Source organism: Gossypium hirsutum, chromosome D13, assembly GCF_007990345.1.
Source record: "Gossypium hirsutum isolate 1008001.06 chromosome D13, Gossypium_hirsutum_v2.1, whole genome shotgun sequence".
Classification (NCBI taxonomy): domain Eukaryota; kingdom Viridiplantae; phylum Streptophyta; class Magnoliopsida; order Malvales; family Malvaceae; genus Gossypium; species Gossypium hirsutum.
The window spans coordinates 5128709-5142656 of record NC_053449.1 but is presented as its reverse complement, the minus strand read 5'-3'; the positions used below and the strand labels follow the sequence as shown (position 1 = coordinate 5142656).

General features: G+C 33.0%; 2 protein-coding genes across 2 annotated transcripts; one reads left to right on the top strand and one right to left on the bottom strand.

The window, feature by feature from the left end:
- Window positions 1–293: 293 nt before the first annotated feature.
- Window positions 294–1589, top strand: LOC107920457 (classical arabinogalactan protein 9). Its single transcript, NM_001327175.1, is given in 2 exon segments — window positions 294–947; window positions 1380–1589. Coding segments are annotated over 2 exon segments (687 nt in total). The 5' UTR covers window positions 294–344; the 3' UTR covers window positions 1464–1589.
- A 9210-nt stretch (window positions 1590–10799) lies between these two features.
- On the bottom strand, window positions 10800–13449 carry LOC107918526 (uncharacterized). The gene is made up of 3 exons (XM_016848099.2): window positions 12769–13449; window positions 12141–12488; window positions 10800–12033 (listed from the first exon to the last, which is right to left on the bottom strand). Exons 1-3 carry the CDS (start codon window positions 13219–13221, stop codon window positions 11431–11433), a joined length of 1404 nt encoding a protein of 467 aa, XP_016703588.1. The 5' UTR covers window positions 13222–13449; the 3' UTR covers window positions 10800–11430.
- Window positions 13450–13948: the final 499 nt, after the last annotated feature.

Sequence of the window (13948 nt, the reverse complement as noted above, 5' to 3'; positions counted from 1 at the left end):
TATTTAACAAAATTGATTCATTTCTACATCTCTGCTTGTACGATCGAATATCAATTTTGAACCTATTAATAACACAACGAAAGAGTTAAATTACACTAAATTAAAATTGCATAGGATTAGTAATATAATTTTCCCATTAGTAATAAAATAAAAATGTTATTAAATTATTTGTTTTTGGGATTTAAAATTGAAATATGATATAGAAATTTCCATATCCTCTATATAAATATCACCATCTTTTCATTTCTCATACTTGCTATTCTTCTCCCTCTTTTGCTTGCGCGGCTGGGCTTAGTTTAAGCGGAGAGGGTGTGCAGGATTAAAGGGTCACCATTGTTTCCAACATGATGCTTAATAACAAGTTTTTGTTCTTATCAGCTTTGTTTTGCATTGCTGTAGCTGGCGCTTTAGGCCAAGCTCCTCCTACTCCTAGTAATCCTCCGACATCCACGCCGGTGCCGCCGACCCCACCCGCTTCCACACCTCCGCCTACTACCCAACCACCTCCAACACCCACAACTACTTCTCCGCCACCAGCTTCCACTCCTCCTCCTACATCATCACCACCTCCAGTGACAGCTTCTCCACCACCAGTTTCCACTCCTCCTCCAGCGACTCCCCCGCCCGTTAGCTCCCCACCACCAGCTTCTCCTCCACCGGCTACTCCTCCCCCAGCTACCCCACCTCCCGCAACTCCCCCACCGGCTTCTCCACCGCAGGCTACCCCACCACCTGCTTCTCCCCCTCCTGCTACTCCTCCTCCAGCTACCCCACCACCAGCTCCTTTGGCTTCTCCTCCTGCCACGGTTCCAGCTCCGGCCCCTAGCAAGACCAAAGCTAAGTCTCCAGCGCTATCACCTTCGGCCTCCAGCCCACCGTCTCCATCAACTGAGGCCCCTACTCCCAGCCTCGGCGCTTCTTCACCAGGCCCTGCTGGAACCGATACGGTATGTATATGTATATGCATATTCTCTTATGGGGTTTAAAATTTAGTATGTCTAATATAGCAAAAATATAGAGGGTGTTCCAAAATTCTAACGTAAACTCTGACATGGAAAGCTTTAATTAGACCTCAGGTTGGATCAACACACACAAATCATATTAATGGCATCTATAAATTTTGTTGAAATTTATCTATATTTATAATTAATTAATTCTATCTAAGTATGTCTATACTTCAAGTATTTAACTAAAACCCAATTTATTTTTAAAATATATTTTTTAATATTATAGTTTAAATTCATTTTTTCAAATCTAAATATATTTTTATCCAAAAGCATGTTTAGTTTTCAATGGATGAAGCTATTATTCTTTTGCATATCCAATTATTATAATAGTGGGAAAAAATATGAATACAAGATGTTATTTGATTATTGCAGAGTGGAGTAGAGAAAACATGGTCCATAAGAAAGATGGTGTGGAGCTTGGTGATTGGATGGGGTATCCTCACTTTAATGCTTTAAACCATGAAGTCTTTTCTTCACCATTTGTGTCTTTAGCTATGGTTTTTGTTTTCAGTGTTTTAATTTCCATTATATATTGTTACTGGCTTAAGTCTCTTTGATGGGGCTTTTTACAATGCATATTTGAGCTTACATTTATTTATATATATTTGTATTCTTTGGGAGATTTTTTTTGAGGGGAGCTTTTATATTTTTCATTTGTATTGGAGGGAGTTTTACTGTTTCTTTTTGTATGGGATTTTATGTTGGTGGCTGCCTACTTCCTTCTCTCATGATTTTTTTAAAAAAATTTCCTTTTACTTTTTTTTTTATCATTACACATTTAATTCGATATTCAAATAGATGATTGAATAGAAGTTCGGAGAGAACCTTTTAAACACATCAAACAAGAAGCAAAGTAAAGAAAGAAATAAACACAAATTCAAAATGTAAGACAAAGAGATAAGTAAATAAAGAATCAATATGGATTCACAAATCCTATTTGCAAGCCTCATTCAAAGAATGATTTTATTCAACAGTTAATTTGATATAACTATTAGCAAAAGTCCAATCTAACATCTCGTAATAATAATTGTAGCTGCAAAGTTGAATTTATATTGTTACAATTTACTCTCCCCAAATACCTCATATTACATGCAATGTTAAACAGGGAATTTGATCAACACTCTATTTATATGCTAGCTAGTACAAAAGAACAAGGTCTAAATACACCCAAATAACTCAATGAGGAAGTCAATCAACAGTCTATTTATAAGCTAGTACAAAAGTCTCCTCTTAGCAGATTTTGTGGAGATAAAATCACCAATTTAATGCATAATAAATCGGGATAAAAACCTCCAAAATTTATCTCAAAATACAATCTTATATAAGTAAATTCATCAGCATAATTCACAAGATAAGGTTTAAAGAATAAGGATGAGGGTAAGCCTTAATGGATAAGGCATGTTGATCTTATAGTTCCTTCAATCATCCAAATTCGACTACCATTTATTTACTTATGAAGAAAACAATTATGGAGATCCAAGTCAAAATGTCAACATTTATTCTTGAGCAATTTTGAAAGTATGCTCAAACGATTGTCCAAAGGGTCCAATTAAATTATTTATTTTTTAATTAAATTATAGTGTAAAAATTTAAAGGTTACAATTTGTTCAAATTTTTTTTACTCTTCGTATATTTGGAATTTAATTTGTGTATTCTTATTTTTAGGAATTTAGTTTCTCTGCTTTTCAAATTTAAAAATTTAGGTCCATTTGTTAACACTGTTAAAATTCTTTTATGTTGGTAAGGTATTTTGAAAAAAATAAAATAAACTTGGTATCCATGTAACTAAAAAATAACATTGTAATGATCATAAATTCAATAAAAAAATTAACGGCGCTAACAATTCTTAAAAATTCATATATTAATCATTTTAATTAGAATAAAATATTTAGACTAACTAATGGCATTATAAAAATTGAGATATTAAATTATGTCAAAATTAAAGTATATAGATTAAATCTCAAATTTAAATAAAATATAGGGATCATATTGAAAATTACCCATTCTTATAATCTAAAAAGTAAAAGAAATTAGAATTGAAAAGCTTTAGTGCCTTTAATATATAGTTGTATAGGTGTCAAGGAAAGGGTAGTTAAAATGGAACCATGAATGTATGGGTGGGCAATGGGGAGATGTGACCATGGTACTATGGGGATGTTGTTGGCAATGGCATGGCTATAATGTCTATCACATGATGAAAATAAAGTAATTGAAATTAAATGATTAAAACTTTATTTTAAAGTCCTTATGAGTATTATTACTATCAAAATAAATGTGTTGAATAACTTGGGTAGTTAAAGCTAAATGTAATAATTGATTGGCTTAAAGCGATTTAAGAGGGTTAGTGACAACTTCTCTTTTATTCTTCAACTTTCTTCTTTGGATCTTGTTTTGAGTTTGGTTACCATTCTCTCCAATTTTTAATGTTTAGAGACATTTTGGCTGTAACATAATGAAATTGTAAATAATATTCTTTGATGGAATTTTGATCAGATCATTACTTGATGTTTTGACCAGATCTTGTAGCAGTTCTTTAATTTTGTTTTGAAAATTTTGTGTCTTGTGAGATGAAGAGAGATTGATTATCTTTTTTTTGTTTTTAAGTATTTTTGTAGGCATTGATTATTTAGTGTCAAGCTTGGAATATCAAATTTATGAAATCAAATTTCTATTTTTGAGTTGTTTATCAAGTTTAAGTTATGTTAAGTTGTGATTCTACTTTAAATGATGACAATGACCTCTTCTGTTGGGGATAAACCTGTGTAAGCAATGAACAAGAAAACTAACGAAGAAATTGAAAAGATCGAACACACAAATTTTGTGGAAAAACAACTCCAAAGAGGGTAAAAACTACGGGCAAAGATAATTCACTAAATCGACAAAAAAGAAGAGTATAAATATGGAGATAAAAACTAAACCCCGAAACCTGAAAATAAAAACCCTCAAAACTTAAATACAAAATTCTCAGAAAGCTTGTAAAAGTTAATACTTAAATGTGTTATGGGTTAATCTTTCTAGGGTAGAAAATAGGGCCTATTTATAGGCTAAATTCGTAAATCAAATAATCTTAAAATAATCTATACTAATCAGAGTTCGACTAGAACAAATAATCAGAATTTGACTGGAAGAAGAAAATCAAGAAAATTGCATGACACGTTGCCACATTGCAACGTCCCCTATTGTGTCGTCGCAACGTCATTTCTGCTTCTCCCCTATTTCATTGTCGCGACATCCAAGGATCCTTATCACGGCGTTGCTCTCTGTTTGTGTTTTAATTTGACCGAAATGCGAGGCATACTCCACATTTTTTCTATAATGATCTATGATTTTGTATGAGTTATTTAATTTAGGCAACATAATTTTAGCTTTATTTGGTTTTGGACCCAACAACAATACTATTATTTTGAATCATATGCATAGGCCAAGTTATTGAGTGATGTGGGTTCAATAAGTTGATGTGTATTAGGCCCATCTAAAGCCCCATGATTGTCTATGAGGGAGTTGTCCTTACAAATAATTTAATTTTACTTTAAAACAAGTTAGAAGCTTTTATAATTATATACTCAATCGAGCTAAAATCGAATTTCGATCAATATTTCAATAATTACATTGCATAAATAAATTGATAATCGAAACATATTCAAATGTGGAAAACAAATTTAAACTAAAATTTCAAACATAATTTATACAATGAGAGATTCAAATTTGAGATTTTTAAATTATCAAAACCTCGACCATGCCATCTAACCAAAACCTCATTAACATACTTGTGAAAATTAAAAACTTCAACACTATTACAAATAATTTCCCACATTTCAATCAACCATGGTGTCTCCCCAAAAAGAAATTATTATGAATGTTGCAACAACTAGATTTTATCAATCTGGTCCTAGTCCCTCTTATTGTCCCTTTTATTAACCATCTTTCTCCAATAAATTTGTAGCAGAAAAAGAAATTAAGTTTCCCTCTTTTCCCTCATTGAAAGCAATGCATGTTGAAGTCAACTGAGATACTATCTTGCTCCATTGCTCCACCATGCACTGCCATTAATATGGGTTTTTTCTTCCTTCACTCTCCTAAATATCCATCTATACTTCACTTCCAAATTATATTTACAAAATATGCGCATATATCATTGCGATCAGAATCAATCATCACAATATATATTTGTATATGTGCATATATATTCAAGTGAGTATCTTCGCATAAACATCGTTAGTTTGTGTTAATATGTGGTAACTTCTCAATATGCAACGTGATGGACATAAATTTAAAAAAAACTCTTAATACTAAAAAATATCAAAACTTTGTAAATAATTAATGTAATGCAATTAAATTAATACATATAATTAATTTGTACATTGTACATGAAAGAAAATTAGTTAAATATATATAATCTTAAAAGTTATATTTATATTTACAATTTATACGTTTATATCATTATAATCAAAATCAATCATTACAATGCATAAATAAATTGATAACAAAAATATATTCGAATCTAATTCAAAACAAAACTAAACTAAAAATCTAAACATGATTTACATAAATTGAGACTCAATCTTGATATTTTAAAATTTCCAGACCTTCAACCATGCATGCCATCAACCCAAAACCTCGCCTGCATACTTGTGAAATATAAAAAATTCAACTCTATTACAAATAGTTTCCCAAACTTCAATTAGTAAAGGTTAGAGACGTTAATGGGTGGGTCTAAGTATATTTATAATATTAGCACACTTTATATTTGTCCAAGCTTGACTCGATCTGATCTAAAATATGTGTCTAAAATTTAATTCAAATTTACCCAGATTTATAAATAGTTAATCTAAGTCCATTTTAGACACACTCATATTATTTTTAATTTAATATTTAATATTTAATATGGTTTTTTATTAAAAATTTAAATTTAGACATCTTTGTTATAATGTTACCTAGTATTGTATTATCATATGTATATATATAATTTTATGTGGTATAAATTACATAATATATACATAAAATAAAAATATATTACAGAAGTATAGAATGGGTGGGTCGAGCTTGCCGAAACTCATTTTGTAGGTATCGTACTTTTGTCCAAACTTTTCGTATTTCGAGTAACCTTCAAACTTAAACCAATAACCCAACTTATGGATAGGTAATAGAGTCTCTCACCTCTTACCCAAAACAAATTATTATGAATGTTGCAACAATTAGATTTTATCAATCGTGTACAAGTCCCTCGTATTGTCCTTTTCTTAACCATCTTCAATAAATTTTTAGCAAAAAAAAAAAATTTAAGTTTCCCCTTTCCCCCCTTTGAAAGCAATGTACGTTGAAGTCAACTGAGATACCCTCTTGCTCCATTGCTCCACCATGCACTGTCATTAATATGGTCTTTTTTTCCCCTTCACTCTCATAAATATCTATCTATGTTTTTACCACTTTCACGTCCAAATTTCCTTTGCCGACACTCTAATATGAATTGACATTGCTAACTTTTATTGCATATTATATTGTGTATTGTGCACATGTATTTTTGAAGTGCTCAACAATGTCCGCCAGTTTAACAACACTCCCTAAAGATCCTGCTGCAACTTATGAAGATGGGAAAAAACACAAAAAGAAACCATAAGATAGATAAAATGTAGATACTAGTTTTAATTATGAGGAGTAGTATGGTGATTGCTCATCTCATTATTTAGTATATGGTTGGGGCTTCGATCTCTGCTCATGGGAATAGAGCATATTTTATGACTAATCATTTACTTTTCGGAGAGCACCCATGGTGAGAGGATTAGTCATTGCCGTGGACGATAGATACTTTGATTACAACAAAAAAATGTAGGTACTAGTTTTACTACTAATCTTTTATCTCTTTTCAAAGATAATAAGGTTCTGTTTTAAGGAATTGCACTCCCAAAGGTGATAATAAAAAGGTTAACTATGAATAAGTAATGATATTGTTTCACTTAATTCTTTTTCCGGAAGAACAATTCTTGTTTAGAGTAATTGTTGTTCAAAACAATCGTCGCTGAGAATAGCTAGTTCAGAGCGACTATGTTCAAAATAAGGCTCTAGTTTAAAATAGCTGTGAGTGTAGTTGTTATTTGGGAACAACTAATGTTCAAAACAACTTTTGTTTAGAATATCCATAATTCAAAACAACCACAATTTAAAACAATTTCTATTTAGAACAATTGTGAGTTTTTTTTAAATATGAGTCATTATTCAAAACAATCTCTTTAAAGAAAAGCATCATTGCAAAACAATTCTTGTTTGAAACAACCACTACTAAGAGTGGCTATGTTGAGAACAATTCATGTTTGGAATAAATAAAAATAACCCTTATTCAGGAACAACTCTCGTTCAAGAAGAATTCTTCATTAAGAATAGCTTGCATTTCAAGTGATGTTCTACATAAAATGTTTCACAAGGTATTACTTCACAAAAGCACAAGAAGTGAAAATAACCTCAAAATAAGGCAAGATTCTCGGGATGTTCTGAAGAAGATTGACTTGGTGTATTAAATATGGAGGTAGTTAAATGGTTTCCTCTTAACTTTTTCATATAACATTGTGTGCTTCTCCCTTTTCTTTCAGAAACATAGTGAATTCTTATTCACTATTTACCCTTCACGGTTAACCTAAACTATTTATTATTAAAAGGATATTAATGCCTTTGTAACTTACAATATTTGTCATTACTCCTATTTAATACTTAAATTTGTAACTCTTATTTTTGGACATTATAAATAGAAGCCTTTTGCAACTTGTGAAAGGACTTTTTAACAATTTTAGCATTCTAACTCCCAAAACTATCTCTAAGACTCTTTTAAACTATTCTCATACTTAGTCTTATTGTAAGCCACGTGTAACATTTTTCCACCTTACAAGCCCCCACCTATTACTACGCTCAATTTATAAGATTTGCTCTAGTTTTCCTCTTTAGCTACTCCTGATACATTCTATTTACTTGCTTGCAACACCTCCTCTCTCTACTAAAGAACCCTCTACACAAATAAAAGGTTATAAAAAATTAAATGAAATAATTAGTAGATACCTTAAAAATTGTTAAAGTATATGTTTTTTTCCTTTTTTTAGCCCTAAATGCATGCCAACACATGAACCCACATGCAAGTTATTACTAAACCAATAGCTTGTTGGTTATTTTTGTTATTATTGGATGTATGTTCAACATATATGTTTGAGTATACACATAGTGAAGGCAATCAAAAGATTTACACTCAATTAATTTGTTAGTGCTAGTTATAAATGTCAGATGCAACTCCAGTTGCAATTTAACGTACATTTGGTAGACAATTGTAACTTATCATATTGGTTGACATCTTTTGATCAAAACTATTGGGGTTTTTAATTGAGCATCTTGGAAGATTTTTCTGGCAGAGCATTAGTGAAGGCAAATCGTACAAGAATCATGTCAAAGTAAGGACTTTATCAAGACTTTCAATGTGATCGAAATTTTCATAATCGAAGAGATTTTATTTTCAAAGAAGTTTATATCGAGAATATATCTACCACTTTTTTCTTTATTGAAGACTATTTTTGAAGAGAGAAAAAAAGAGAGAGCTCTACATTGATTGTACTTAGGAGTGTTCAATCAGTTAATCAAACCAAACTAGCATTAATCGAATTAATCGAAATTTTTAAACCCTTAACCGTTAACCGAACCAAAATTTTTTCAAAATAAATTAACCAAACCAAATTATTTCGGTTAACCGAATTAACTGAAATTTTTATGTTTTTGTTTTTTTGTTAAAACAAGTATAAAACATATCAAAAAGTAAATTAATAATGTTCATTTGACCGAATTAACTAGATTAAAATTAACTTAATTAACCAAAATTAACTGAAATGGTAATATATAATATTGGTTTTTTAAAAGTTCGGTTAATTCGGTTAATTACCCAATTTCAACCTGAATTAACCGATAACCGAACTTTCAAGAAACCATTAACCGCCCTCCGATCGAATTAGATTGGTTAACTGATAGATTAATCGAAGTAGTTCGATTTCGGTCGGTTAATTCGATTTTAACCAAAATTTGAACATCCTAATTGTACTTTTGCAAGCCATTAAACACCAGAATACTTGAGATTAAGAGAGAATCTATTTTGTTGAAGTCAAGAAATTATTCTAGTACAAATTCATTGTAAGTAACTTGTTTTGTGAATTAAGTTTTTAAGGGAAAAGGGTTGGTGAGTGAATTGGACTTATTTTGTAAGAGTTGATTTATAATAAACTACTCATTCAACAAAGCTTCACAAACATAAGAATTGATTTATAGTAAATTATTCACGGGATAAAACCTCACAAACAACGTAATATTTATTCAATTGCAGCTTAACCAAAATCTTTAATGTAAATTTAACCCATTTTTATAGTTAATAATCTGAAATTAAACCAGCCAATCATTAAAGTACTTTAATTTTGAATTTAATCAAGTCGCTTATAATTACTCACGACCCCTTCCTGATTCTCAAAAAAGAGGATGAATACGTTACAACGCACTTGAATCCACGTCCTCCCACATTGATAAAAATATCGATGTCAACCAAATTAAAACTAAATCGACAATTAAACAAGTTAAACTCAAAATTAATAACATCCAATTCCGAGCCCAAAATGATTTCTTCAATCCACGTGGCCTCCAACTTCTTGAAAAAAAAATCTCAACTCAACTCTATATTTTACATAATATCGTAATGTTGTATATGATAGAAGTGCCATAAAGACCCTTATACTAGGAGTCACATTGTATTTTGCTCCTTCTACTCAAAAAATAGATAAATTAATTCTTGTACATTAGATCAAAGAGCAAGTTGGTCCTGCTCTTTGATCTAACATACAGGACTAATTTACCAATTTTTTAAGTACAGAGACAAAATAAAATCAAACTCTTAATACAAATACATATATAGTATTTTTTCTTATTTTATATTTATTATTTTGAATTATTGTCTTGTACACCATCGGTAAAGTAAAAAAAACTCCTCAAGCCATCTATAATGATAAAATTGAATCAAAATAGATATAATATCTATAAAATTAAAAGAAAAACATTTTAGTAAAAATATATTATAAGGCATTTATTAAAATATGCCCAAATTTTATATGACTTGATTTTACATATAGAGAGAAGTCCTCTATGGCTCCTTAAAAAGAAAATGGAGTAAAAGAAAGAGAGATTGACTTTTCAGAAAACATGGGATGAGTTGGAACTTTCCCCACCCTCAGCACCTATATCTCAGAGAGTAAAGATGAAGAAAGACCGAAATAAATAAATAAATAAGTTGGCAAAAGCAGGTAAAAAGATCTGTTAAAACAGTTAAGCAAAGGAACCAAAGCAAAAGCAAAAGAAGAATGAAGAATCACATGGGGGTTTTGAGGAACTTTCATCTCGTGCTTAGCTTTTTTAGCTTTGAACGATGCCACCACAACTTCACACCACTGACCCAACCTAACCCCACATTACACCTGTGGTCAAAGGTGGGGCTTTGCATTGCTTCAAAAATATGTTGGCTTGTCTGACTAAAAAAAGCTTTGGACACCCCACCAAGGGGACACACTCAAGCCTTAAAGGGTTCCAATGGCAGTGATGGGTCAAAGATAACCTTAGATATTGCTGCCTACTTGATGTAGGAAGATTAAGTATATTCTTAAAGATATGGTGGTTCAACCAAAGTTCTTATTAACACCCTAACAACAGCATTAGGGTTCGAGTGTCGTCACTTGTAGTACAAAGATAATCTGGGCATTCACAAGTCACATATTAAAACTTAGAAAAGAATGAAGGAAATATGGGGATCACTGTATATTCATCAAAAGCATTGAATAACTTTCAGAAGGTAAGAAATATAGTTAGTTCCATCTCATTTACCATTATGCCTATTTATCACCATTTCCACAAAAATGGCAAAATCTCTTTCCCTTCTCTCAAACCCCCCAAACAACTTTCAACCCAAATCATCACATTTTGAATCACAAATCCAGAATTTGTAACATCAAAAAAAAAAAACTAGACATTACTGTTAAACTGGCAGCATCCTTTATGCTGCCATACTATATATAGTTAGTGTAACTATAGAAAAAATAAAAGGGTTGATGGGGTAGCTTTGCTACTTACCATCAAAGCCGGGTAAACTAAAAACCAACCTCCATTAGCTCTATCCCTAATTGGAAAAACTGAGCTCCAACTCTCCATAGTTGGATTCTGCATTGAGAGTATAAAGATTCATAGAGTTCCCGATATGAACCATTATGCTCTATTTACAGATTAATAGAGGCATAAAACCGAAGTCCAAAAATTGACTTCTACCTTCTTTTTTAATTTCTAATGGGTTAGTCAACTGAACTAGCTACCAAATTGAGCACTTTCTAAGTTGTGAATTCTACACTTCTTCAGACTTGTATCCTGCAAATCATACTGTCAGCCAATTATCCTGTGCCTTCTCGAGTGCAGCAACTTTGGCATGATATGCTGATAAGGCGATCCCACTCTTCCCTGTTTCGTCCTGAGGTAGCTCATAGGTTTCACTGATGGATCCAGATTTCAAATCACCTGGAGGAATAAAACAATCAACAGAAAGGCCTGGTATGTTAAAGGCAACCTCCTCGATCGTCCAAGCTTCTTCCATCCTTGTTTTTGTATGGCTCATTGCAGCTTCCCCGAACCTGAAAAGTGTAATGACAGAACGGCCAGAATGTGCTATCATGATACCTTCGACGGGACGGTAATCCTGAAGATATGAATTGATTGTGGTTTCCCAATAAACAGTATCCCCACCGTTGGATTGAATACGAGTCAAGTGTGAATCCTCCATGTGAACCAGAAGCCCGGTCTTCTGACTAAAGTAGCCAAATAAGACATGCCTAATGATCTCCGCAGGGCCTTCACTCCTTGCCTTCAATGTCTGGGGGTCGGTACAGAGCTTGAGGATGAAGCAATCCTCACCATTAATTGTCTTCTCTCCTATACATTTTGCATCAGAAAACATACTAGCTGTAGTTCTCGGATCAAGACCCTGAATTAGGAATAGTGAAGCACAAAGAGAGAATCAGAAAACCAGTAATGCTAGAAGTATAACCGAAGAGCCAATGTTCAGCTGCTGATAAGCATAGGAGACCTCACCTGAAGTGCACGACGCAAGGGTCTAACAGGCCCCTTTGCAGTGCGAGCACCAAGCCAAGGTGTGTGCCTCCACACAAGCTTCCCATTACAGCCAGCATGAACCTTGCTGCCCCCAACCGCAAGTTCAACATACCACATGTCCGGATTCATTTGCCAGAGCACAAACCCACCGGACTCCGCACCCCTGGAGCCATATGGGTTCTTAACCGTCTTCGCAGCAGTTTCGTATTCACAAGCTACCATTTTCAGTTTTCCCATTGCATACGCATTCCGAACAGAGTTTTGCAGCTTCAAACCACCGGAAGCAGCTGTATACTGCTGCAATATGTACTGAGCAGTGGAAGTTTCCTGCACCATACCGCAATGAAATGGAGTTTTTACTCAAGTTTCTTGCTAACCACAGTTTGAATGAAAACCATGATTTAATAAAATGGATACACAGACCATAGAAGAAGCTTAAAGAAAAATACAAGAACATTACAAATAAAATACTATAACTGATAAATACTTTAGCCACCATTCAAACCAGCATAAGCAGAAAAAAAAACACCCAGAAGTTCATTTGTTCTTTTTTAAGTCTATTATAAGCTAAAGAAGACCGGGGGGGGGGGGGCGGAAGGGGACTAACAATGGGAGTGTCTTTGATGCTCAAGTGAGGCAAAGGGTCAGTGGAGCAAACTTGAACAGGAGCCAAAGGTGCACCCATGACCCCCAGCAACAGCCTTAGATCGGACCTTTTGCAACTCAAGGAAGCCATGGATGGAGTCCTCGATAACTGTCCCATAACCCATTGTCCTAGCCCCGACCCAAGCCTCTTGGAGTCCCCGGTTTCACCTCCGTCCTGGTCGGGACCTTCCATGAGCGGAGCTAACGCTTCCCCGACACCGTACCTCGCGATCAAGGGCTCCGGTTGCGCCAGGTAAGCGCCTCCGTAGTTGTTGTGGCCGCTTTTCTTTCTCCGCAACAGAATGGCAATGGGTGACCGGGCTCTTCCGGGGCTGTTGGTCCTCGAGCGGGAAGGTGAAAGCCCACGAATTACTTCCTCTTTGAGAGCTGAGAAAAAACCTTGCTTTTTCTCCATTAATGCTCGGGCGTTTTGCTTTTCAAAAAGAACCCAAAAAAAAGAGGTTCCTTAGTTGATTTAGTAATGAAAAAACAAGAGAGAAAAAAAGGGTTGAATTGAAATGAAGTTTAGAGAGGATAAAGGGAGAGGGAAGGTTCTTTCATGGAGCGACCGGGAACTGGCGAGCAGAGCAGAGCATATAATATGGGAGAAAACGTAGCGAATTTTCAAGGAGCTAAATACAGAATTTTTGCTTTTCCTAATTCCCTATAGTTATAGTGTGGTATGGTGTCAAGAGAGAGAAAGAAATAGAGTTAATTAAAAAAATTAAAAATATTATATAAGTCCTTGTAATCTTCATATATTTAAAATTTGGTCTCCTTATTTCTATTTTTAAAATTTTAATTATCTATTTTTTACTTTTTCAAGTTTAAAAATATAAATTTAATTGTAAAAATTGTTGGAATTTTATATTAAATTCAAGTAAATTAAAATGTTATTATTTACATTGCTACGGAGAAAGTATTTTGTTTATTTCAAAATATCTCACAAATAAATTTAATTGAAGATTTTACTTATGTTGGACTATTTAAGTAATATATATTTAAATTTGATATAATTTTATTTCAACATAAAAAGATAATAATTCTACCTTATATAATGAACTAACCTACCCAAATGAATTTAATAAAACATTACCTTAACTCCAAATAATTTAAATTCAAAAGAAGTTGAATTTCAACTT